The following is a 27,355-nucleotide window of genomic DNA, read 5'->3' on the forward strand; positions in this document are numbered from 1 at the left end:
TTATGAAGTTTCGGACTTTTTTTTGAATTCAATGTGACGCGCTGTGCTGCCTGCCGCTCGGAGCCGCCTCTCATCGCATCACCTGCGGCTTCTTCTTCTCTTTTTTTATTTTTATTTTTAATCATCGAACCTCAGGATTAGACAGACTTTCGGATCGAGGGGGGATAAAAAAAAGTTTCTGAATGGGATGCTTGAATTCTACCTCGGCCGGGATGCTGCCGCTGATGTTTGATGCTGTTCGCCGGGATTTCATCCCATAAGACTGGAGATAACCGGAGCCCATTGTGGATCTATAGCTGCTGCTGGACAGCCCGTCTCCCGGCCCGTCTCCCGGCCTGTCTCCCTGTCCCCCGGCCCGTGTCCCGGCCCGTCTCCCGGCCTGTCTCCCTCCCTGTCTCCCGGCCCGTGTCCCGGCCCGTCTCCCTCCCTGTCTCCCGGCCCGTGTCCCGGCCCGTCTCCCTCCCTGTCTCCCCGTCTCCCGGCCTGTCTCCCGGCCCGTCCCCCGGCCCGTCCCCCGGCCCGTCTCTCGGCCCGTCTCCCGGCCTGTCTCCCTGTCTCCCGGCACGTCTCTCGGCCCGTCTCCCTGTCTCCCGGCCTGTCTCCCTCCCTGTCTCCCGGCCCGTCCCCCGGCCCGTCTCCCGGCCCGTCCCCCGGCCCGTCTCCCGGCCCGTCCCCCGGCCCGTCCCCCGGCCCGTCTCCCGGCCCGTCTCTCGGCCCGTCTCCCGGCCCGTCTCCCTGTCTCCCGGCCCGTGTCCCGGCCCGTGAAGACAGACCAGCCTCTCCTACCTATGAGAGACCTGCCTGCATGATGGAGTCCCGACTCACCTTGCTTCCCTTGTTGCTCTTGACTGCACTTCGAGCTTTGGCATACGGTAAGTTTGAGTTGGCTGCTTTGCTGCGGCTTGCCTTTGCACAGATGGAGCTCGCACGCCGGTGACCTTCCAGGGCTCTGAAGAAGGTTCCAGGAATAAATAATCTCTGGTAATTTAACTCCAAGCAAAGTCTCTGTTCCGTGCACGTTCCCTTCTATTGATAGATATATGGATCCTGCATCAAGTCGTGTGCAGAGATGAGTACCCCCCCCCCTGGATGATGTCATTTAAAGGCCACTTAGACCCCTAAGACTTCAGGGTCGCCCATGTGCAGCTTTCGCTGCGTGCCTTGCCCAGGGGGACATTGGATTCACGCCAGCATCTGCTCCCTCCAGAAGCCTGACTTTTGCTAGGACACTAGCCGGCTCGTTTGTCTCTGTTATTGAACCCATTTAACCTGCATGGCACGCGGTGAAGCAGAGCAGCGTGGCACCAGTGGGTTCCCCCCCGCTAGCGTGACAGGCCTGCGGGTTCTGGCTTCCGTCCCGGGGATGGAAGACGCACGATTTATTTTTCACTGTGATGTGATTTGGCTGAAACCAGTCGCCACGTTAAATTTTAAAGTGATGTTCCTTTCCTGTCTGATTGCGTCCTTGGGTCGGGGGGGGGGGGGGGGGGGCTTGCCACTGATGCCAGGAAACTTTAAAAGAACTCCGTGGGCGTTCTCCCACCTCCCAAAAACATGTAATTTAGGTCAATCGATTGCCAAATGATACGTTTTTGTTGTATGGTGACACAGAAGTGTGAAACCACCTCGCCTCACTTTGGCTCTCCAGTTCTATAAGCACTCTGATTGCAACCACAAGATGAGCCTTCGGAGCTCTCGAGATCATCGTGGGTCATCCCCTTTAGGAACCACAGAAACTTGAGGCAGATGCGCTTGAAATGTTAGTCCCTTGATCCATGCGGTCCAAAGGTGCCTCCTTTTATCCTGCGGTTTTATCCACTCGCCAAAAGTATAAAGCAAACAAAAGCAGGCCTTGGAGCATTCCTGATTCGTCGAGACCTCACTCAGTCACGTATTTCAGATACCGTTTTTAAACGTGTGCTGCCAAACCAGTTATTCTTTTTTTTTTTTTTTTTTTTTGTGTACCTGATCTGTTTCAATAGAAAGCAGACACCAATGAATGGAGAAAGAAGTCAAGGCCTCGTTTCTCCACAGTCGTGCAAAAAACACTTTCTGCAACGTAAATAGAGTCGATTCCACCATGATGGACGCAGCCAGACCTCGGCCTGTAAGAACCGCTTCATTCACTTTAACTGTCGTTTCGGGGACTAAAATAACATTTTATGGAGACGAGACTTTTTGCACTGAGCAGAAAAAGTTTATGACGTCACTGTGCAATACATTCAATGTATTGGGGTATTGTGAAAAAGGAAATCCATTGTGGTTTTTTTTTTTTGCTTTGCTCACATAATGTCATCTTCATAAAATAGGAATAAACTAGAAAAGCCCTCGGAGAGCGCAGACCTCCGCCAAGCAGCTCATTCCCCTCTTAACTGGATCTACACTGTCACCATGGTGATCTGGATCATCATCAAAAGGTTCTAGATTGTTCTTGGTGTCTTTATACACCAACCATGAAAAGTAAAAGTGAATTGGAGTTTTTGTGTATTTTTAACTGACTTTTGAATCCATAAATGGAGTTTTCAATGTTAAAAATGTATGTTTTTTCCTGACCTCATTCTGGATCAGAACCAGAAGACATTTTGCATTATAGTTCATAATGCAAAACAAATAGCATCAAAAACAACCTCTTTTATGGCGGTAATTATAAATTAAAGACCAGTACTATGCTCTAGACTAGAGAATCCATAGAGCATTGCAACATTCAAGAGCATTGCAAACCCGTTCAGATGAGTCTGGATCCACAGAGCCGCCCTTTGTAACGCGCGTGTTCCTACCCCTACCAGTAGGCTACAGGCTCTTTATCCTCATGCCTTTGTCTTTGTGCTCCGCTCAGAAAGCACCCCAGACCGTGACACGCAAACGGAATGTTTCCGGGCGCGAGTGCGATGTTCTAGTTTGTGACAGCGTGGTGCCTTTTAGCCCAGACCCACTGCTGAGGCTCTCCTTTACAAGGCTGTAAACATTGGCTCGGAACCCGCACCATACGAAGTCGGCATCTGTCAAAGTGCTCCTCCAGTGGCTCCAGATGCTCCTTTGGGACTACGAAGACTGGATTAAAGCTAGTGACTCTCGCTTCAGCATAAACAGACAGCGACTTTTAAAGAAGAGTCTGTTCTGCTTTTAGCCACCAGACCTTTTGTTTTGTTTTTTGTTAGAATTTACATTTGAAAATGTGACCCACTTGGATCACAGGGAGACTAAGCTTCAGATCAGCACCAGTGCCGATAAAGTTCTTGATAAAATAAGCTTTCTGATAAGGAGAACTTGAGAACTTGAGGATCGGGCTCTCGGTGGCCTTTTTCCTTTTGATGTGTGGCGGCCTCCCTTCATGTGGAGTCAGGTGTCGGACTGTTTGACCAGTAAGGTGACACTGGAGTCATCTCTGTCACCATCAGTCAGCACAGGGGATCTGGCAGTTCTCCCCAAAGGCTGTCAAGGGGCCCCCATGTGTGTGTGTCAGGTTTTGTCAAGTGACTGTGAGCAGTGCCGGAAAGCCGGTGCCTCGCTTTCTCGTGAATGTCGGCAAACAGACCAGCAACCGGATCAAGTAGCCTCGCTTTACCCAGACTGTGGTTACAGTCCGGGATGGAAGTGAAGCGGCATAAAATGGTCAAATTATCAAGGATGACGCACCTTGATAATTTTACCGGTCCTGCCTGGGAGTTGTGTGTTTTCACATGAGGTACTAAAGACACGCTGCCATCCCGGGGATTTACAGTGGAGGAGGTTGGACGGGTTTAAACGGATTAGCGTTGCTGGGATTGAACTGACTTGGTAGACGAGCACATGACTTGATTTTATTTTATTATATTTGAAACAATCAGCAACCGTTTCTTTTTCTAGATTGCAAAGATCTCGAACTGATTGAACGGTAAAGTGAGCTTTGTTCTTTTTTTCTTTTTTTTTTACAGAGATTTTTAACCAATAAGGTGGAGATGAATGGAATTTAGTTTTGGGAATCCAGTCATGAAAATCGGCAACATAATTTCTTTTCTGGAAACAATGTCTGTATTTGTCTGGATAATGAACCGGTTCAATACTGGATTGTGGAATAATTAATATGTTATTCTCAATGTAAAAAACAAACAACAACTTCTATAATCCAGTTTGATTGATAACATGTCACACTGTTCTTGTGAATCTTAAATTATATGGGTGTGCAGTCATAATTCATCTTGAGGCTCAGAAATATTTGAATATCTTCATGGACTTTGGTGGATGGTTGGTCATGAAGACATGCTGTTGTCTTTGAGTGTCTTATTCAATTCTGTAAACTGTAAAAGTAACCGGAAATCATAGTAATCCAGAAAAGTTAGGGAACCGGTTCCACTCCGGATTACGCTGTGTGAACGAGAATGACTTCTAATAGAGGTAGCGGGCAGGAGCTCAGGTCTGTGCCGTTGCCATACGGAAGCTTTACAGGCCTTGTTGAGAACAAACGTGCATTCACACATTGAGCCGTACCTACCCCCCCCCGACCTGCCCGCCCATCTGTTCCTTCCAGATCAAATCAATAAGCCTGTCAATAACTCCGAGCTCCGGTATGATCCACTGAAAGGAGCCGTGTATCTGCGTGAAAATCAAGGAACAAGCGAGTTCTAGTTTACTCTGAGTGAATATAACACTTAAAAGGAGGCAGGCAGACGTCCTCGTCCTGTCGTCTCGGAGTCAGCAGCGTTGCTCACGCACCGGGATGAATGCTTGAAGCTCGGATGCTTGCGTCTTGTCTTCTTTTTCACGCGGGTGTAAAAATAATTTGCCACGAAACTTGGGAGCTGCAGTGCTGTGTACTTAAAAACCCAGGGCGATGGCATTTACACCCCCCGCCCCCAAATATGCAGCAGTCTGTCAGTGTCCTCCATTAGTGCAGTAATTGCGCATTTGAGTACAGTAAAAGACAAATACACTGCCCTTCACTTTCTCTTCCCAAACGTACCCTTGGGTGTTTTTTGCAGCATACAACTCCATCTGCAAACTTCCACTTGCTCTCCTAATGGTGATCTTAAGCATCTCCGCGTCTTCCCCACCACAGAGGGACACAATTAATACAGTCACAACGGGGCACCGGAGACTCTATTTAGCCACGGTGTTGACAGGACCACTCAGCTATGCCCTCTCCTGAAAGGTCTCGAGAGCGACTGCCTGAGGGGGGGCTCCCAGACACGAAACCGCCTGAGCGCCGTACCTCGGGCTGTAGACAGATGGATGGGGCGCCCCGACATTAGTTCCAGTGTTTTAGGACGGCTAACCCCCTCCATTTCGTGGAGACGTGAAGCGAGGTCAATCGCTGAAGTGTCGGTCACTCAAGCTGAGTAACGGCTAGTAATTGTAATAGTCTGGATGGGTTCTCCTGAGTTCATGCAAAGTATGGAGATTATAATCACTACGAGGAGAGACATTTTACCTGCTGTGACTGGTGAAAGATTAAAGTGATTGGGGGGGTTGTCATGCATAAGACTTTGATGGTTTGGACATGTCCAGAGGAGAGACAGGGACTATATCGGTAGAAGGATGCTGAGGATGGAACTGCCAGGGAACAGGGCTAGAGGTCGACCCAGGAGAAGATACATGGATGTAGTGAGGCAGGACATGAGAGTGGCTGGTGTTGGGGAGGATGATGCAAAGGACAGGGTGAAGTGGAGAAGGCTGGGTTGCTGTGGCGACCCCTCACGGGACAAGCTGAAAGTAGAGTAGAACCGAACCAAAGCTGATCTGAACATCAATCTGAATTGAGCTGGGAGTTTTTTAATGCAGTTGTAGCCTTTGCTATCCCTCTTTCCACAAGTATCACATCCCTAAATATCTGCATTATGACACAGGCAAAGACCATCATGCCAGGGTTCCCCGATGAAGGCGCTCGGCTGCAAAGAGTCCAACTCGGCTGTGCGGTTTTCATCAAATTCCGAGTCCCCGCTTTATGTCTACTCACTTTAATGGTCCACAGACGTTTCCAGAGTGCAGCTCGTAGCACAACAACACAGACTCAAACGGAAAGCCCGTGGGTGCAGCCGCTGGTCGTCGCCATGACTTTGTCGGAGGGCTGGATGTGTTTTGTGAGAGTGAGTGTGGGAAAGAGGCAACTGAGAATGGATCATTTTCAGCCTCGCTGTACCAAGGTGATGCTGGCAGAGGGATCTTCACCGCCAATGATTTAATGGCTGGCTCGGAACAGATGGGGACATTTGCTTTTGAAAAGTGACAGTCACTGTGTAGCTGTTACTCTGCGGTGGGAGTGTTGATGCAAAAATTCAAAAGAGAACTCCGGGATTGCAGGCAGTCAGACTGTCTCTTTGGCTGTTGGGGCTTTGTAGAAGCTCTTTTTTTTAAAGCTCTTTTTGTGTATGATTGCTTGTAGGAAGAAATAAAGAAAGGACTTCAATGATGAGGCAATTGCAAAACTCAAAAGCATGTGTCTCAAAAACATCCCAGCCGATGTTTTTCTACATCTGTCTACATGTGGAAAGATTCACTCACTCAAAGTGATGCAATCCTGCCAAGGTCGGTAAATGCTCCAATGCGACTGGTAAGAAGGTAAATTAGTTCTTTTTTGGATTCAAGAATGGGAAAACAAGCCCGCAACACTTCAAATCAGGCACCTCTCATTACCATCAGTACGAATGAACGTTAGCAACCCCCCCCCCCCCCCCCGCGGTTTATTTTTTAACAGCGTCTCTCTTAAATGATTTCTTCTGAATTACGAGCCTGGGAGTTCAGGAAGTCGCCGCCGTCTCGGCCTCTTCCTCCCTCAGAGTGTCTTGTGCGATACACGCAGCCAGACAGATTGGAGCAGATAGGGGCGAGCCTGTGTGAGTTAGCGGATGCACATCTAATACTCTGCTGTGGGACAGGAAACCAATTTGACCGCAGCCACAACCAGTGGTGTGCCCAAACCGAAGCCCCTCGAGGACTTCCCCCATCACCCCAGAGAGTACGTACAGTGCTTATTGCTGAGCCCCATTGGACTTATTCTGATTAGATATCATGGAATAACCAACGTGTGGGTACAAACAATGTTTCTTTGTGTTCTTCTCAAGCCTCATGACGGCCATTATAAACTCTTACCTGGAGTATTTTCTGCTTTATTTTCACTTTCTATCCCCAGACATCAAAATCGAGTGAGATTCCACTCGCCAGCTGCTCTCTTCCTCTTTCAAAGCCAAACAAAAGCCCTTCAGAGGACTGAGAAGAGAATATCGATGCTTGATATTGACAAGCTGGTGGAACTACAACTGACATCTGTTGGCAAGATTTGCGATGACTTGAAGGGCATTTAAGTCCACAGGAGTGCCGTTGGTGATGTCTGTTACACGTCGCATCAGTGCCCTGAATATCAATAAGAGAATATGCTAATTTGAATCATCCAATCAATCTTGATATTATTTTTTAACTGCAGCATTAACTGGAAGTCAGCAAACAGAGCTACATGGATTTTTGCCTACCCCTCGGCATTTATTCAAGTGGACAAACTAAAGGATTCATTATGAGGTCGGGTTGTCGGTGGAAAATGGAAGTTTTCTAGAGCTGCTTTGGAATATTGTGTCTTTTTATTCCCAATTTCTATCGTGGCTCTTTCTAAAAGAAGAGCAACTTCAACTCCCCCCTTCTCATGAATCTATTCCTGACCCCAAGGAGACATGATGAAAACACCCAATTTCCTTTTGCATAGTTGATCCTGCCCATTTAGATGCATAGCATCAACACTGTCTCAATTAAGGAGGTTCTCTCTTTCGGCCTGGTTCTTTGTATTCTCATGCAAGTGCCTCATTTTGTTGTCCCCAGAGGGTCAAAGACTAGGAGGCTGCAGAGAAAGCACTCCGGCATGCCTCCCTCACTGCTGCCAATTTAACTTTGAATTCACATTTACAAATCAATTCCTGTGGCTTTGGTGAAAACCAGAGAGAATGAGGAGGAGGCAACAAACTCTGTAAGAGGGAAGCCGACCTGTTAAATTGCATTGCCTTATCTCGCCCTGCACCTCTCTCCTCTTGCCCTTCTTAAAAAAAAGATGATGAAACTCATTCAATTCACCAGTGGCAGGTATAAATCGGAATTTCAGTTAGAAAATAGTGTTTTTTGAGCCATTTAAAATCTGTCTTTTGGTGAAAAGAGCGGTTATCTTTAGTGCAGTGCAAGAGTTGACTCCTCTTAACTTGAGTTTTAGCTCCGAAGCCAAAGCTCGCCGTAATCTTTTTTATTTTTTTATTTTTACCAGGACTCACCACGGAGTGATAAGAAGAGCAGGTTTTTGATGTATACCATTATTCTGATTTAGTTTCAAGTCCTTTGCAGAGAAATGAAAGGCATTTCTCACCCTGTCAGGGTGGAGGACCGGATGGAGCCGGAGTGCCAACAGTGTTTTATGTCTTCCCCCCCCCCTGCAGGGCCGCGGCGAACAAGATATTTTGGATCATATGTGTGATGACACTTTCTATGAGCTGGCTTCTATGGCTCTGGGGGTGTGTGTAGCACATTGATGAAGAGATGCAAGGTTTTTTTTTGGTGGACCTCAGGAATCGCAAATTTCTGTTAGAATGAGCGCCAATGGATTTATTTCATGTCAACCATCTGTGTTGGGGGGCGGGATGGGCGGGGGGGGGGGGGGGGGGAGCATTTTTATATGCAGTGCTCTAGAGGGCCAGAAAATGCTGTCATCTCATCCAGAAAAAGAATGTCGAAGAGCTTTTCACAGAACTACTCGGCATTCTCCGCCTACCCCGTATCTTTTCCTTTAATTGCTCTGTTTCCTTGGCTCCCCTTTTTTAAGGATTAGCTGTCGAGGCCTTTTGTCAACAGCAGCAGAACGAGCACGTCTCTGATCGCACGCTCCAAACAAGTTGACAGTCACTCGTTTGACGTGTGACTTTTCAGCACAGCGTAGTACGGCTTATTATTTCTAGGTAATTGGGCTGGACCTATTTTCATTTGGATAAAGCTGCTGTTTCATCCGATTGCTGGGCAGATGGAATGTTAATGCCCTTTTTAATCTGGCATCCAAATAGAAACAGACAAACACATTTAAAGTTCCACTATTTTTGGTGCTTTTGGATGTTTAAAAGTCGGATCACCAGATTGGAAAGTGTTAATGTGAAGTCTGAACCCCACATGCAAATACTCCGTCAGCACGTACTTGTACCGTTTCAGTACTAGATAAGAGTAGCAGTGTTGCTACTTTTGTTGTTGTGTTTTAGAGGAAGTAAATCAGCTTGTGTTTGTGGTGAAATCAGGCAGGGGTTTGGGTGGCGGGTTGGTCCACTGGCATTCTTGTTTTATATGAGCAGGACACACTGAGCCGCTTGCTCTTGAACTATATGAGGAGAAAGTTCCCCCTCAGCATTTTTGCCATCCTCCATTACAGAAAATACAACAGGAGCAGGAGTTTTTGCTTCCCTTGGCTGTTTTGTTCCAATTTGTTTTGGTCTTTTTGCCACCCCGTAAGGCTTTATTCGCTGCATACACTTTTTCTTCTTCACTTAAAAACACTTTGAAGGTAGGAAATGTATTATTTTTATTCAATTGTTGAATTTATAGCATTTACGGAGTGCACCACATGAGTCTTTCTGATTTTAAACCCGTCAGTTCGGCCACATTGGATAGATTTGGAGAGTTTGCGCTGAGAGCAATTCATTTTAAATGTTCCTTTTTGTGTGTGATGGTTTCCTTTGTTTCAACAGATATCTGTTTACAAGTCTCTGGCAGATGGGCAACGTTGCCTCACAGGCATTCTGCCTTCTTTTTGTGGACTGTTTAATTTGCTATGGATTTGGCTTTTTATTAGCGTCGTTTTTATTTTTTTCATATGCAGATATCAGTCATAGAGATTTCTAATCAGACCGTGAACAATCACCTGCACACCAAGCAGGAAGTTGCGGTCCGGATATTTGTTCATCTGCAGGCTTCAACGGAATCATTGTGCCCAGAGGCTAAATCATTTGGTGAAACATGATAGGCGGATTGCTGCTGACGCAACTAACCATATTATTACAATACAACAATTTGTATCTGAATCTTATTGGCATCACTATTTGGTTTAATATATTCTAGAACAAAGGCATTTTCCAAACGGTGGTTGTCTTAGGCTCTGAATCCTAAAACTCCAAATCCACATGAGGATCTGGCTCACCACCAAAACTAACGGGTTATTTTCTGTCTCTGCTCTACCTCTCCAAAAAGGTCGTGACTGCTGGCAGACATCAGGAAGTCTTTGGCGGAGTAAGGAAGCAACATTCCAAAGAACATAGCCATACAAGCTATTAATGACTCCATGCTTTCACAGTGATTCCACCGCGTTAGCGCAATTTCACGGCTGCATCGTATCGCCATCCTCTTCATCGCCATCAAAGAGTGACACACGAATGGAACGTACGCGCCATCTCTAACAGCAAACACCTGGCTGAGCTTTGATTTTGCATTTTCATGACAAACAGTTTGTGTCTCTAAAGGGTGGTGAAACGTTTTCTTGACAGCTGATGACTGGCACGATATATATAGCCATCATTTCCATACCCATCACACGCATACCTCTGCGTTGGTTTTGTAATTTAGACGGTAATTAATCTTTTCTCGATTCTCCATTCCTGTCAAAAACTCCCTCTAGTCTCTTTCATGAGCTCACAAATGAGATGCCATGAGAGTTACTGCCATGCCACTGTGGCACACCATGGCAGAAGCTAATAGATCTGGGGGGGGGTCGCCAAAATGTCTAGCCTTCACTGTCCCTCTTATTGTCTCATTTCTAATCCTGTCCAACCTGGTCACTCCCAAGGAGAATCTCAGCGCTTCATCTCCGCCACTTCTAGCTCCACCTCCTGTCATTTCCTCACAGCCACTGTCTCTAAGCCGTCCATCATGGCTGTCTTGTAGACCTTTCCCTTCATCCTCGCCGACACTCTCCTATCACAGAACACACCTGATACTTTCCTCCACCCGTTCCAGCCCGCCTGCGATTCTTCACTTCCTTTCCACATTCTCCCAATCAGCTCTCTCTAATCTTTGTGACATCCCATAGTACCAGGCAGAGCATTTCTACAGCAGCTCCCGTTTCATCCGGTCTGACTGTCCTGCGATGATATCACGCTGAAGAGTCTGTGTTCAATGGTTTCCACTTGGACGTTCTCTTCACGATACCCAGCTCAGTCACACACGGTGGTCTCTTCCATTTACAAACCCTGCGCTTTACATTTCCACACGACTTGTTCCAACAAGCTTGGACTGTAAAGATTTATGAGTCAGCTCTTAAAGGCTCAGCGCTGCTGAGTTCTCACCACGGACAGTGGCCCCCTCCCAAAAACCCTGACCAGCCAGACTCGGCACAGCCGGGATTCAAATTCTACCTTAAAGCTACTAGAAGGACCGTCTCATCCACTGCTAAGAGGCTTTGAGAGAGGAGAGGCATGTTTGGAAATGGATATCTGTGTTGGAAGCCCATCTGTGGACAGGTGCTGCAAATTAGCTTCAGCTATAAGCGCTATAATGCAGGCATCAGATACTTGTGCTACATGTGTCTATGTTTTGTCTTTGTCCATATTCAAATAAACCAGAAATAAATAAATAAATATTCATGTTTTCTGTATCTTTTTACAGAATATTTCAAACAATTACTCGTCACTGGTTTTATTTTGATTGACTTTATGTGGTACCGCCTCTTTGGTATCAGAAACATTTCTGGGTTTTTTCTTTTTTTTCCATTCGGTGATAGCACCCCCTCAATCTTACTGGTTGTCATGGTGATGCAACAAAAAAAGTGCTGATATCTCTGTTAACACACAAAGTGTGCATGTATGTTCCAAGATGCCATAAAACAACAACTTGTTTTTTTTTATCAAAGCTGTGTGACTTTAAAGTTCATGAAATATCTTTTCACAGCTTTTAAGTTGCCTTTGGATATTGCTGTTACTGTTTTTAGTGACTATGAGTCTTAGGTTCTGTCCAAGGTTTCCGCCTGCTAAAGGGAGGTTTTTCCTGGCCGCCGTCGCCAAAGATGGGTTTTGTCTTTCCCTGCTACATCTGGAAAGTGCCTTGAGATATATTTCTGTTTTGTGAGGTGGTGCTATATAAATGAATTGAACAGTGGGAGGCTGATCATCAGGATGGTGTTCCAGTTTTGAACCGGCTTTTTGATACAGGACATCGGAGGAAGAACACAGGAACCAAGTTCTCTTTATCGCCACCTGAGAGAGCATATAGTGTTACCCTAGTCTTTCCATCAAGCCTTCCATACATCCAGATGTGACGAGGAATATTCTGTCCACTTTGTCTGGGGCCTAAATGTCTGTCCATTTCTGCAATTAGCTTATTTTTATGCACATCGGAATTTCACTGACTTTCATTTCATTCTGCTATCCTGTCAGATAAATTAAATTATGCTGAATCTAAAACTCTCATCAAGACTAAAAGTCAGTCGCATCAAGTTATGTTTAATTCCTATTGAATTATAACTCATTAGAAATGATCTGAGCGCAGCATCGTGGGAGTGGATCTTAAGAAAAACAATATTTTGTGACGCAGGAGCTATAAATCTCTAAAGCTCAGCAAATTGTCAAACCCAGTCCGACCAAGAGTCCTGCTTTGGATGCTCTAAAAACAGTGCATTTATATGCTGCTGTATACCGTGGCTAAATCTCGCAATGGTGAAATTGGTTTTAGATTAAGAACAGCGTAGCTCAAGGTGTCGAGTAAGAAATACGTTTAAGTCGGTTAGCCTGACAAACACTGGGAAGACGCGCCTCCTGTTGTCGCTCTTTCACGCGCTCTCCAGAGGGAAATTTGCCCTCATACCTCGTGGTGCTTGAGTTTGTGTTATTGCGTCTCATGCATAATTATCCTGCCAACATGCTCTCATTCAAATTGAAGGAGGAAGAGGAAAGATGGAGGGGAGAAAAAGCAATTTCAAAGCTGGAAAAAAAAAACCAACAACCTGTGGGAATTACCTTGCCTCAATCTCAGGGCGCTCCTGTCCCTGTTTTCATTTCTTTCTTTCAATCACACTTTAAAAAGGAAGGCATAAACACCGCCTGTGAACAGTACATTTCTATTAACAAGAAATTTGCAGCAACTCGCACCATGCTGAGTGATATAAATAATTCTGTCAGGTGGAAAACGCAAGTTTAAATGTCTTGACATTCCCATATTTATATGGGAAAGTTCGTTGGGGAGAATTCCGAAGTGAATATTTCATTAGTTCAGCCAGAACTCTGAGCGTCCGCCTTCGATAATCTAAATGTTTACTCTCTCTTCCTTGCATTGTCTTTTTTCTGCAGGATCCAGACCCAGGTTAGAGGACGCCCCTCCACGGGTCATAGAACACCCCTCTGATCTGATCGTGTCCAAAGGCGAGCCGGCCACCCTCAACTGTAAGGCGGAAGGGCGACCGACTCCGATGGTGGAATGGTACAAAGACGGGGAGCGTGTGGAGACGGATCGAGAGGATCCTCGATCCCACCGGATGCTCTTACCCAGCGGCTCCCTTTTCTTTCTGCGGATCGTGCACGGGAGGCGAAGTAAACCGGATGAAGGCGTGTATGTGTGTGTGGCGCGGAACTACCTGGGTGAGGCGGTCAGTCGCAACGCATCGCTGGAGGTGGCAAGTGAGTGTTCAATGTTATTGAGGCCAGTTTGTGTTGAACTAAAACGATTGCAGAGGCAGCCATGAGGCTCTTTGGTTTCTTATCCCGTCGCATGGCTGAGTTAACTTCGGACGCCACCTCTGACCCCGGTGCGAGATCTCCTGGCAGCTCGCGGCCAAAGAACCCCTTTAACGCTCCATCCCAGCTCTCATCACTTCCTATCTCCTCGTGGTCCAGAGGGCCCGGCCTCTGTCGCGGTACGACCAGCTCTGGACGCCCCGGCCCTGATGATGTAGACGGTTGACAGCTTGCTCCTGCAAAGAGATAATCGTCGTCACCACTGAACAGCAAAAGCTAAAAAACCGGGCTTTGCAGGGAGGAGAGGAAAGGCTCCCGTTCGCCGGCAGCTTCTCATTAGCAGATGTTACAGCTCCTTAAAATACAACAAACTCCTGTCAGACAAGTTCCTCACAGGCGCTTCGTCTTTTTTCTCTCCACAGCAGGACCGCTTAGGATCCGTCGCACTCTAATGAAACGCAGATAATTAAATCTCTGCTGTTAAATTGAGCAATTAACGCCATTAATGTACAACTTTGCTTTGACAGGCAAAGTAGGCGGCGTAGAAATTAGCCGGCGGTCGATGTTGACTGTGAGAATGGAGCTGAGGGCAGATTGTTCTGTTGCTGCTTCCAGGTTGTTGTGTGTTCTCGCATCATTGCACAGTGCCGTGATGGGTTTTGCCTGTCGATTCTTAAAAACACTGCATTTTAGATTTATTTTATTAAGTGGAAGTTTATTCACAGGTCCCAGAATTCGGATTCTATCTTTGTAGTGCAGGTTCTCTGTATTACACCCATGTATCACCCTCCGATTCAGCAGCATGGGTGCGATGCGAGGCGTGAAAACCAGTAGAACGTCGGAACTCCTCATAGGCTTTATGCTTTTTTAGATTTTTGCTGTTGGCACTGTACTATAGCGCTTCCCTTTTGCTTGTCTTAATTTCTAGCATTAGAATTTGCTTCTTTACAAACTGAGAACATGTTGGTGATATTTCTTGCAGTTTTAGGTAATATATGCATATATTAGTACATGATATATAATACTGGAAAAGCTCGCGGAGACGGCAAACCTATTTGGATTTACATCGTCCACATGGTGATCTGGATCATCATCAAAAGGTTCTAGATTGTTCTTGGTGTCTTTATTCACCAACCATGAAAAGGAAAATTGTTGATTTTTTTAACTGATTTTTGAATCCATAAATGGTTTTAATGTTAAAATGTAATAGTTTTTCATGACGTCATTCTGGATCAGATCCAGAAGATATTTTCCATGATAGTTCATATCGGACCCCTTAGTGACTGTGAATTCAATGCATTTTTTACAAGATGTGGACTTATGATGATCATTCCAGAGCTCGGGTGGGGGGGAGCCGCTGACAGCTCCTTTAGTTTGTAGGCTGGCTGACCTAAGAAGCCATTCAGTGGTTTAAGGCGTCAGCAGCTCAGACATGTAGGCAGAAGTTGAGCCGTGAAGTGGCTTATAAGTGATTAAAAGAATCTTAAATCCATTCTGAACTCGACAGGCAGCCAAAGCTGCGAGGCTAAAACGGGAGTGACGTGAGGCCTCGGACCGTTCCTCGTTAAAAGTCTAGCTGCTGCATTTTTAACAAGCTGAAGTCGTGCCAGGGGGAGTTTAACCGAGACCAGTTTAAAAAATAACATAAAATAAAATAGAACTACAGAGGTGGGGATGGGAAGAAAACAACGTATTCTCAGAACAGTGGTGCTGAAAGGGGTCACATTTTTGCTTCTCAGCTGAAAGGAACGGAGACCCGGCCTGACGGTTGGAAGAGGTGGTTTTTTGCAGTGTCTCATGTCGTATTTATCTGTTTTTGCCCGAGCCCTTCTTTTTAAATGTGCCCCTCGGTTTTGGACTTGCCCCTCAAAGCAGATTTCAGATGGGCAGTGGTTGAAATCTATTTCCAGATTGTGACTATGAATACTTTGAACATATCGTGCCTTGGCTTTGAAATAATGTATCGTAAACGCTCAGAACATTTTTCACTCTTTTCTTCCAAAGATATCCAATAATTGATGCTCATCGTTTCTCATATAGACAAACATTTATACTGAAAATTAGACATCTAATAGCCCATTAGGGCAGGTTCTGCCTAGTTACCTCTGTAACAGATCCCATTTATTATTGATGACATGTTTGATGAATAAATGTGATGCATGAGCTCTGAGAATGTTCAGAGGGAGATCTTAAAATAACGAGCGAGATAGTCTCCTCTATATTACAGAAGCCGTATGCCGATGACCTCATATTATTTATTAGACTTATAGAATATTTAATTCATATTAACTTGGCAAATTTGTTACAAAAAAGTCACTTTTCGTAGAAATATGACAGTTTCACATCCCACTGGCCCCTAATGTGGGCGTCCATCTGCCTCCATGCTAGCAGATGGACATGGGCTACATTAACAACTAAAAATAAACATTATTGTCTTTCTATATAAAGGTTTCTGGTGTCTGTCTTTATTATCTAATCTGGTTCATGTTCAAGGAAGTATTTTATTTTTATATTTTGCTCCGATAAGTTTACTTTTAATCCGCTCCTGTGATAGGTTCAGCCTGACTGCGTTGTGCTGGATGCTGAATGATCCATATGGCTTCAACGGTATTAGACGCTGTGACATATTTTAGCTTTGTTTGTTTTTGTTTTAACAGATTTGGAAAAGGAGGAAATTCTTAATTTTGGGAAGAATTAGAAGCAGAATCTAGACTGTTCTGTATCAATGCCAGTTATATCCAAACTGTATGTTCCACTGTCTTGCATTACAGGAACACTGCTGACCACCGAACTGATTATTTCCTTCCAGAATACGTATTTTTACACCTCAATCCTCTCAGATTTCACGCATTTAAAGTGATTCTTTGATCCTAAAAATGGGGTCTACAAAGCCGAGCACAGGCCGATTCATGTCAGACGCATAAAAGTCAGTGAATCACAATAGATCTAATGGGCCAGACCCCCCCTGGGTGGGGATTTGACATTCAGAGTGACTTGCCTCAGTTCCTAGCGGCGCTTCCTTTGAGTGTTTTATGCTGCCGCCGTTTTTTATTAGGGCTGCTTGGTCTCTGCTGCCTGGCTTTATGGCTCATCAATATTCACACAAAGAGAGGAGGGAAGATGCTGGGGTGGAGTCGTAGGAATGTCAAATAAAACTGAGTGGGCTAACGTGAGAGCCCCCCCCCACACACACACACACACACCAACCATCCTTATCTTAAAGGTTGTTTGAAGGTCGGACCCTCGAGCTGCAGCTGCTTTGGTGGAATTTGGGAATGAACAGGTGAAGATGTGCTGAAACGTATGTCTTCCTCTGCCTTTGTGCACGTTTGCTGTAGCGTATGTGTGTGTGTGTGTGTGTGTGCGCAGCCCAAGTCTTTGTAACGGAAGTGCGGGCCAGATTTCTCACTTGTCGTAATCCTAGACCCCAAGAGAGCGAGAGACAGCTGAAAATCACTGTCACCGCTTGAATCCTCCTTTCTCTTTCTGTGTCACACACACACACACGCGCACACACACACACTTGTCAGACTGAACACCAAGGTCCTGATCACCAAGACCCCCGTGAAGAAGAAGAGTGTATGGATTTGGAAGTTGTAACAATTTGAGTGGTTAGGAAAGAGTGGCAATCGAAAAGGTGGTTTAGGCTGGATGGCTCTGATAAAAGAGCTCGAGGTGACTCGAGGTGAGGTGATTTTTTTATTCAAGAATTGTACATAAACGTAATGCATTTCAAATGAGTTATCCTGTCTCCTAGAATAAATCACGTTCAACTCCTTTAATTTACAAAATAACAGCATGACTCTCCTTGATCTGATCAAATCGGATGGAAACTTAAAATGGAATTCAAAACATTCATTTGAATGTTTAAGACGTAATACATTTATGGTATGGATTATGGGTTGGAGGTCTCTCGACCTGTTCAGATGCGTGAGTTGATTATAGATTATAGATGCGTCCTTTCTATGGATGCAAACGATCAAATATAATCTTGACACAAAACAACCTCAGGATCAATGATTAATAAAAGAATGTTCACCCTCTCTTGACCCCGCGGGAGCGTGACGGCGGTATCCACCATCCTCATCCTCGCCTCCTTCCTGCGTCTCCACTGATCGGTCTGAAGGTAACGAGCCCCCCCCCCCCCCGGGCTTGTGTCTGTGGCAGCCTTGAGGTGTGTTTCATGCCTCACTAATGAGACTGCAGAGAAATGAGCCAGTGGCCATTCTGGTCTGAAAAGAGGAGGATCAGATGGTCAGAGTGAGGCCACGGGCCCCGGTCTGGCTTAACCCCTTCTGCCGGTCAATGAGCCAGACCCACCAGTCAACCCCCCCTCCCCCCTCCCCTCAGGAGGATAGCAATGAATTAATTAGACCGTGCTAAAGGCGAGTGCGACCAGCGATGAGCGTGTGTGTCTGTGTGTGTGTCATTAGGGGTTAGTGGGACAAAAGCAGGATAAGGGGATTGGGCTGGGGGGGGGGGGGGCGTTAACAACAGGTGGTGTGAAGAAGAGCTGTACCCCCCCCCCCCCCTCCCTAACGACAGCGGTGCACGGGGTCCATGCGGGCTGCGGGGGACAATAAAGCCCCCACGCTCCAACTGTTGTGTCCAATCATGTCCCATTGTCCGCCAGAGCTGCTGATCACAGGCGCTGTCCTGCCCCACGCAACCGTCCTCCTGTCGTCAGTGGCCCTTCTCTGGACCTTCATTGTGCATGTACCACACACGTGTGCACGCAATGTGCACACACTGAGAACAGCAACAACAAATGCAATTCAATAGAAAGCCTCCAAATGAGAGGAAGACATCATCGATTCAACTCGGTGGTTTCCATGAGCAGCTTTTAGGTGTTCCTCTCTACACTAATGTGGAAGGGATGAAGGCACATTCAGTCTAGTTGAAGCCATTGCATCGGATTTTTGTTGTTTAGAATTTGCTGCAAATAAATGTGTTTTATTGAGATACCGGTAAATGAGAAGCACTTTTAATGAGCCTTTTTTCAAATTTTAATATTAAAACAGGATGCCAGCTACCTTCTGTTTTGGCTCATTGAGGCCAACAATAGCCATCTGGCAAAACTACACCAGGGTCTGTCTCGTGTGTGTGTGTGTGTGTGTGTGTGTGTGTGTGTGTTGCTTCAGTGTGCAGATTAAAATCCAGAAAAGCCGGCTTCATTACACACAAAGACTCTGCACAGTAGTTTAAACTCTCTGAGGGAAGAAATGAAATTGGCCCCTTTGTCTCAGGCCCCGGTCACACGGCAACAGTTGGGCAGAAAATGGAAAATATTTAGCTTTTTTAAAAATGGCATGCCCTAGGAGGGGTGCTAATAACGTGCAGCACAAGCAAGATCACATGCTGCACGATAGCCGTTGATGGCCGTCAGGCTGCAAACTACACGCCCGTCGTTGCAGTGTGTAGCGGTCCTGCTTTGCCAGTTTACACTGCAGGTTTAAAGCTCAGTTTTATTTGTTTTAGTTAGCTGACTAGCCGCCGCAGTGTGATCTTTGCATTGTAGCGACGCAGGCACAGACCCAGACCCTCGCTGCACCACCCACGGCAGCAGCGTCATCCAATGCGGCAAGGAGCCTGCTACTGCCGTTGATAGGACAGAGTCCAAAGGAAGAGGCGGTTGGGAATGAGGAGGAGTACGCATCGCAGAGGGAATAGCGCAAAGCAAGCCAATCGATTCATCTCAAACGGCAGGAGCGGGATACATCTGGGGGGGGGTTGGGGCATCACTAATGACACGGCGAGCACGGGGGGGCAGCGCAATCAATATGCAGTTCAAATAAATCAATCAAGCACAATCGGGGCATCATTACGGGGCGGTTAAAAAGGGAAGACATGAAAGAATGGAGGCGGAGTCTTCTTTTCTAAGATGACATTTTAGGCAACATTTGCCGCACTAACTGTGCAGCAACTTCAAAGCACTCGGTGAGTAATTAATATTTGAATGACAGAAGATTTTGTTGGCGAAGGTTTAATAAGCGTTATGTCCGTGGCCTGCTTCCCTTCCTGCGTGTGAACACGGGGTTACGCTCTCACCTTGTTTATTGAGGAGCGTCATTAAAGGCGTCCTCCGGCATCAGATCGCTCGGTGTTTGATGGAGCTCATTTCCTGTTCCCTTTCTGCTCGGTCCAATCATACCTGTCCAGTTCCCTGACTGATAATGGCACAGGGACTGTTTCAAAAGCAGTTTCCTCTCTTAAATGTAATCTTCGGAACTTTTTCATCGACAGAAACATTCGCTCTTTAGGACTTGGAAATACTACCGGTGCACGTATTGTATATTCGACCTGTCGGAAACTAGTAAATGCGGCGGGGGGGGAGGGGGGCTAGAATAGCTGTGGAAAATGCCTATTGATTTCTACTCGTGTGTAGATTCATTTTCTCATTTCAAGATTCTCAACATGCTCCCACCTCGAGTTGGGAAAAGGTCAATGAACGGCGGCTTAAGTCAGCCAAGTGGCGCTAAATGGATTTCAGATCCAGATCCATCTGTTTTTGGAGTTCGTTGACAAGGTGGAAAATTGGAACTGTTGCTCTTCCCTCCCTTCGGTTGCCCCTCCGCCACCTCAGTGAAGGGGCACGCTAACAAGGTGAGAGTGTGCCGGGCATGAGGCAGGGTACAATGCATGGGCATCTGCTGGCTTGACAGGAAGGACTCATTTGGTCTTTTGCTTGAAGGGGGGGGGGGGGGTGTCATCTGATGAGGATAGACCACCAAGAAGGCGCTGATATCAGGGGAAAAGATTCTCCCCCTCGTCACCAGACAGTGTCAGAGTCAGTGACCTAACAGTGGAGCCTCACGACAACAAGGTGCCCCCCCCCCCCCCCCCCCCCGCTGAGGGAAATGACAGGACTGGGAAGACGTTCACAGACTTACAAGCAGCTGTCAGGATCCTCCTTCTCTGTGTTTAGCTTTTAGCTCTCCCAGCAGACGGGGGCTTGGTTTGGGTTGGTTGTGACAGAATTCCATGTCAAGCTGCCTCATGATAAACGGCTGTTCTCAACAACACTGGTGGAAGAAGCCTGTCATGGGGGGGGGGGCTATCTCGGATACATGCTGCTGTTTCACCAACACGATTATTATTGATTTATAGAAATACGCCGTGTTTTCCCAGCACTGTGAAGCCAGGTCAGGCTATCGGACTAGACTTTACGTTGGATTGCAGCTACTGCTCGACTGTCGTCGTCTCGCTGAGCTGAACGCAGACGCGCTGCTTTATGACGTATTCGATGAGAGTGCGGTCATGTTTGATGGGGGGGGTCCCCATTGTCTTTCAGCATCTCGGGTCACCCCGCTTCCCTTGAGGTCAAGCTAAAGACTGTTTCTAGTTTTCCGGACGGTTGAACGACAGTAGCCACGGGGTCAGCTTGGGGCAGGGGTGGGTGGGGGCGGTGGTGCCGTGAAGGGTTTCGGCTGCTTTACAATGACCCTTTTACCCCTCCGCTACAGGCCGCGCGACGTCGGCCATTACCAGATTAAAGTAATCCTCTTTTCATTAGCTGCCCGCACACATCGGGCTCCGACCACCTCTGTAATGTTGCATTGTTGTTGGAGCCCCTCAAGGATCCGGGGGCTTGTTACGGGTTTGGCTTGGATGGGTTGAAGACTGGTAAATCCACACACACTGCAGTCCTTGCCATAGTTTTCCAAATTTGCCTGCCAAGTAGTATAAAATACTAACGCCCCCCCCCCCATCTTAAAAAATGGTTATTTCATTTAAATGTGCTCAGCATGCCTCAGGCTTGTTCTGCTCTGTTTGAGACTGTGCACATGCATCTGTTAATGAAAGAGTGATGGAGGAATGAGAGGAGAGTAAACGTCTAGTGGGAGGGACGGAGGGACGGAGGGCCGGCCCAGAGCCTTTAGCACCCCGCTACACTCACACACAGTCGCGTCGGGGGCTCGCACGGGTGCAAAGACCAGTACATTTCTTCTACTGGGGGGGTCATGTCAGCGCTTTAGGTACCCGATGTTGATTTGGTGATGTTACGGGCCATGTGCCTCATTAACACACACACACACACACACACTTTCCCCCCTGCGCCGTGTGGGGCCCTCGGTGACATTGGCTGCAGCCTGCATCACAACTATTAGACCCCATTATTTATTTGGACGTTATCGGCGCCCACCGGCTTTGGATTCTTAATGTGTAAATTCCTAACTAGTCAAGTAAAGCTCAGCTCGTCCCCCCCCCCCCCCCCCCTCCTAATTGGAGGAAACGCTGGAGTCAAATGTTTGACAGAGCTGCCCAGAGATCATTTTTCATGCTCTTCCCATCGTGGCCAGTGGGACCAGCTGCTTTATAACCATCAGCGCTGGGCTGGTTGGCAGCACTTGCAGGAGGGTTCTGTCTGGAGGGGGGGGGTGTTGCTGCTAAATGGGCTCAGCTGACCTTAATGGCTACGTGATCTGATGCGCTAGGGGACAAAAGAAAATGGAAGGAGTAAATTTGAGGGTGAAAAGCACGCCCCTGACTTTGATGAACAGGTTGTGTGTGTGTGTGTGTGTGTGTGTGCTGGAGACGAAGGGCACGCGTTAAGGAGAAGGTGACCTTACCGGACCCGTGGAGGCAGTAATTGAAATGCCCATTCATTTAGCTTCAGCACCGGCTCAGCTCTGCTGTGGCTCCCGATGAGGACGAATCCGTCTTAAGTCATTTAGACGAGGACATAAAAGACTTTTAGTCCCAGTGACCCAAAGGACCACGGGAAAAATGAACCGCATTGTTTATTTGAAGGGGGGGGGGGAGTTTAACGTCAGCTGTCAGAACATATTGATGATAAGTAAATGGTAAGAGGTGTGTGTGTGTGTGTGTGTGCGTGTGTGTGTGTGCGTGTGTGTGTGTGTGTTTTACACCACAGGGGAGTTCAAATCTTGGACTGAGCCGGTCATATTGGATGCAGAGGGTGTTTCTCTGCTACAGCTGCCGTGCAGAGAATCTGTGTTTGTATTGGGTGGGGAGGGGGGGGGGGGGATCATGCGCTTAAAAGCAGTACAGACATCTGTCTCCAAATGTGACAACCCCCCCCCTCCCCATCTAACCTCCCGTCCATCCTCCCCAACCACCCCCTCATATCCACCAAAAACACACGCCAATATCCTGTATGGGCCATTTCATCATGTGTAATGGTTGATAGGGATCGGGGAGGGGAGGCGGGGTCCACTCTGGATAATGAGAGTGACTGATGGAAGATGGGTCCTCGTGGGGGCCCCTTTTAGGCCCAAGGACCTCCACTGATATTGCCTGAGGGAACAAGGGGAAGAGAGAAAATGCTGCTCGTGAAAGAGCCGATGTGTTACTGCGTGTTCTCGCCACAGCAGATTGCTTCATGTCAGGATGACAGGGGGATGAGTGATGGACCAATGGCCGGCTCAGTCCCCCCCCCCCCAGTCCCCCCCCCCAACACAGCCTAGACCTGAGGATGCCTTTCATGTTCCCACCCACCTCCCTCCATTTCTGACTCTTCTCTGATGGCTAAGGAACTATCTATCATTCTGTCTCTGGCATCTGAATATTTATTTGATGGGGGGGGGGGGGGGCATTAATGAGAGCAATGAAGCCATTTAATTAAAAGTCAGCTTGAGCTCAAGGTATTTTTCATGTCCAATTAAGTGGACAGTTGATGCCCTGATACACAGCAGGGTCCTGATATCTCAGTCAGTGACGAGCATCACTGTCCAGACGTGGTCGGGGGGGGGGCACAGAATGTTTTCCACCGCTTGTAGTGAATTTCCAATTCAGTGTACGCGCTAAACTGCAATGCTCCATGCAGATGGATGTCATTTGTTTTGTGTGATTGATGTGCTCGTCTTTGTGTAAAACGACGGCGGCCGATGGTCGGGCTGGGCTCGCTGCCATTTAGCGGGACAAAGCGTGCTTTAATTCTCCAGCAGACACTCAGGTTAAAAATCTAAATTAGGCCTGATGTTAATATCAGCTTGATAGTGATTATGCTTATTTTAAAAAAAAGAAATTTACTCAATTTAAATGTTTCACAATAAAAAAGAACTCAATTTGAAATACCAGAGGGCTTTTAATTTGAAACAAATGCAGTACAGGAAATGGTGCATTTGCGTTCGAAGCATATTAAGTGAACTAGCGCTGGATAAATAAAATTAAAGTGTTGCTGTGTTTGACAGCGTAGCCTAAAACTGTTTGGACAAATCTCACCTCTGCACAACAGCAAAATTCAAGGAGGCACTGCCCTGTTGCAATGAGTTGGCTGGTTATCCAGGGGCTCATGCTAATTATCCACATGCAGCTAGTTTCGTTCCTCAAATTAAAAATGCTCCAAGCAAATACAGCAGACGTGAAAGTACCAAACTCTAACAGTTGAACCGAAAGCCTCGGAGATCCGTCTCATGCACCGTTTATCTGTTAGGAAATTGGATTTGACTGCCTGACAAATCAAACAGCTCCACTGAACTGACTCCCAAACATGTTTACCCTCATGGCCACACCACAGCTCCTTAATAACAGCAAGATGTCTCAAATCTACACGGCGATGTTGTCTAGTCGCACACCGGACATGTTTATGATGCGCTGCTAGTTTGTAAGGGTTTCCTGGGTTTCATTTCCGATCAGACGTCGCTGTCTCGCATGCACTTATGAGCCTTATCTCGTCCCCTGTGTGTTTCTGCATGTCGGTGCGCTGATTGGAGCGCACTGCCTTATACCCACTGGTGGAGATTACTCTGGCTTTGGTGAAGGGCTTTAAAGAAAGGGTCAAAGTGCACCTACTTAAATTGGGTCCTAAAGGGCCTCGTGGGTAATTGCCAGTGCCTAATATACTTGTAGACACCCTGTTTCTGCTCACATCTGGAGATATGGAAAGGAACCAGCAGGTCTCCTTGAACGGTCTCCACGTCTCCCCCCACAATGAATGGTGGAGACGTGTGTTATCGCGGCAAAGCAAGCGTGTTCTCCGTTAGCTAATGATGAAATGAAAAATCTCCCTTCTCCTTAAACACTCTCTCCCGTGACCTTGATTCGAGGCACAACAGGCTGATTTATCTGCTCCAGCCACGCTCGCCCTCACCCAGAGAGCACGCCACGCTATCTTGACAACAAGAAATATGGGCTTTCGTCACACGCAATTTGACATTGAGCGTTTTCTATCGATGGCCAAGCATTTCAAATGCGTGTAAACGGGTTCGTGCGGATGGTTCGGTGGGTGGAAGAAGGCAGATTCATTGAAGGCAGAAGGCAGAAGGCAGTACTGTGTCCAGGTTCTGCAGCACCACGGACAGAAGGGCCTGCAGACTGAGAGACAAGACTCCAAGAAACTCACTGGACATTCAAAGTACTTCAATTGTTTCCCTAGAGCCGACATCCTCACAAGGTGAGTGACCGGTCAAGAATAAGCCTGGTGAAGGAGGGCACCTATGACCACTTTGAAATGGATAAAAGCTTCTGTCGCTCAGATGGGAGAGACTTCACGGAACTGTTGCTGGAGTTCTTCACCGGTCGAAACTGTATGGTAGAATGTTGTTTGTCCGAAGACGTGGGGGACACCAGCACCATTGTCTGGGGAGACCTCCCAGCAGCAGGCCTGAAAGGCTTGTCACGGTATCGGGTCAAATGTCTGCAGAAACCGATTGCCAAATCTTGGAGGACAATCTGATTCAGAACTGCGACTTTATTTTTCCAGCAAGACGATGACCCCAAGCATGCAATTCTTCAAAAGCTGCACAGCAATGGATCAAAGACAAAAAAGATGAATGTTCTGGAGCAGCCAAGTCAAATCCCAGATCTCAATACAATTGAGAATTTGTGGATGGATGAAGCTACAGATTGTTGTTTTCTTTCAACAATATTCTGGCTCTTTTCTGAATATCCTATCCACAGCTTTGGTCATACATCATCTCTTAGAGTGCTTTCTTAGTGGTGCACAATGATTCACTGGCTCAGAACAATACAGGTTCGTAGAAATGTTACTCAATCACCTTAAATTGTTCTGATAAGGTAACGCCCACTCCTGGCCTCGACAGAATAAATGCCACTATTATTAACACATTACAATCTGCACACATCAATTAATCACACACCAAGTTGTTGCCATCCAGGATTTCTCTATGGAACATATAAGGGTAGAAATGTAACCCCCCCCCCCCTGCTGCAATTTGAATAGAGCTGCTGTTTGGAACATTCTTAATAAATGCAGAGGAGCGGTCGTGGTGTTAAAATGATTTTGTGAGCATCTCGTTTTCAGACCACTAGGGTGGTTTTGTATCGTTGCTGGGGGTTCAGCCACACCGGGTCGCCGCTGTAACCATCGTATTGGTTTATTCTCTTTGTGGTCTGTGTGGCTGAGGCCAGACTCCTAGCCTGCAGGCCTGCATGGCTTTGGCCTCTCACTGACTGACTAGAATTATCATTCTAGACGGCAAAACCGTCCTTCAAAGTGTAATCGGAGAGGTCACGGAGCTCTAGAGACTGAAATGAGAAAGGAAAAAGTGAAAGCCTCAGGTAACAGGAACAAGAGGTTGAATAGGTAAGGGAGACGGCGACTCAAAGACGTGTCTATAATGTTTTATGAATAGACATGATGGCAAACAAAGGGTTAGCTTCTCCACATTCAGTAAAGTAGCCTCCGCAGAATACAAAAAAACCTCCCAACTTGGTTTATACATTGACATTTAACTGTTTTGTGCATCCTTCTTGTTTCAGTTTTGCTTGCTACGCTACACTATGCTACCGATAGCTTTGTGCGTCAAACTAGCACTGGTTGCATTGGATTCTTTTTGTTAAGCATGATGAGTCACAAAATCAAAATGGGGTGATAAATCCAAAAGCATAATAAATATACTGAGGGGGGGGGGCTTTATTCTATATTTTCTTGATGGTTAGCCCTTCAGAATCGACATTTTCACTGGAATGAAAAACCATTTCTCTTCAGCTTGCTTCCCACAAAGGAAAGCACACACCTGTGTTATTAACAGAGTAGTCTGGCAGCGAACCAACGGCATCAAAGATTATTATAGTTATATAACCACAATAACAAAAAAAAAAATCAATTTCTGTTAAGTCTTCAGACCAGCGTGGAGGATTTCTGTGTTCTTCAACTGCACAGTCAAATATTTCTCCTGGACTAACCCCGTTCACCTTTTCCAGCAGCTGGGAAACAACACAGGAGAAGCTGCGTACTTTATTTACTTTATTTATGTATTTACAGATTTATTGTACCGGTAATTCACTGACACTGCTGCCCCCTTTCTCTCACCACACATTACCTGCATTCTGTTCATGATTTAATGACTATTTAAGGCTTATTTCTTCAGGTGTTTTTTGTTCTAAGACTGTGAATGTTTCTATACAATCCTATCCTGTCTACTAAAGCAGGGTTCCTGCCCTAACCCGCCCTCTCTTCCCAAAATTGGTGATGAAGCCTTAAATTCGATACATTATGCTGTTACACGGCATGTAGTCAACCCGTCTAGGCGCGTTGTGCGTTTTCTGTGTGTGTTTGTGTTTGTGTTCGGGTGGGCAGTGGGCCACGCTGAATAATTCATCTGCTGCGTGTGTGTCGTTGCTAGCTCCAAGAGCCTACATTATTAATGCTCTGTGACACTTGACATGAGTGAATGAAGACCTTCAGGGAGAGTTGTTCAGCTGAGAATGATCCAAGATTCAATCTGCACATTGCTTTCTTTTTTTGGCCAGATGTCAAACAGAGCAGCGTGTGTCAAAGGGAAAAT

At 46.6% G+C, this 27,355-nt stretch overlaps 1 protein-coding gene across 1 annotated transcript in view; it reads left to right on the forward strand.

Annotated features, from left to right (window-relative positions):
- Positions 1-231: 231 nt before the first annotated feature.
- The window catches only part of robo3 (roundabout, axon guidance receptor, homolog 3 (Drosophila)), a 51,585-nt gene continuing 24,461 nt past the window's right edge, over positions 232-27,355 (forward strand). Inside the window, 4 exon segments of the mRNA XM_068744399.1 lie at positions 232-258; positions 260-345; positions 796-872; positions 13,260-13,586. Coding sequence (XP_068600500.1) covers positions 232-258; positions 260-345; positions 796-872; positions 13,260-13,586 — 517 coding nt within the window.

Source organism: Brachionichthys hirsutus, chromosome 10 (genome assembly GCF_040956055.1).
Source record: "Brachionichthys hirsutus isolate HB-005 chromosome 10, CSIRO-AGI_Bhir_v1, whole genome shotgun sequence".
In the NCBI taxonomy this organism is placed as follows: Eukaryota; Metazoa; Chordata; class Actinopteri; order Lophiiformes; family Brachionichthyidae; genus Brachionichthys; species Brachionichthys hirsutus.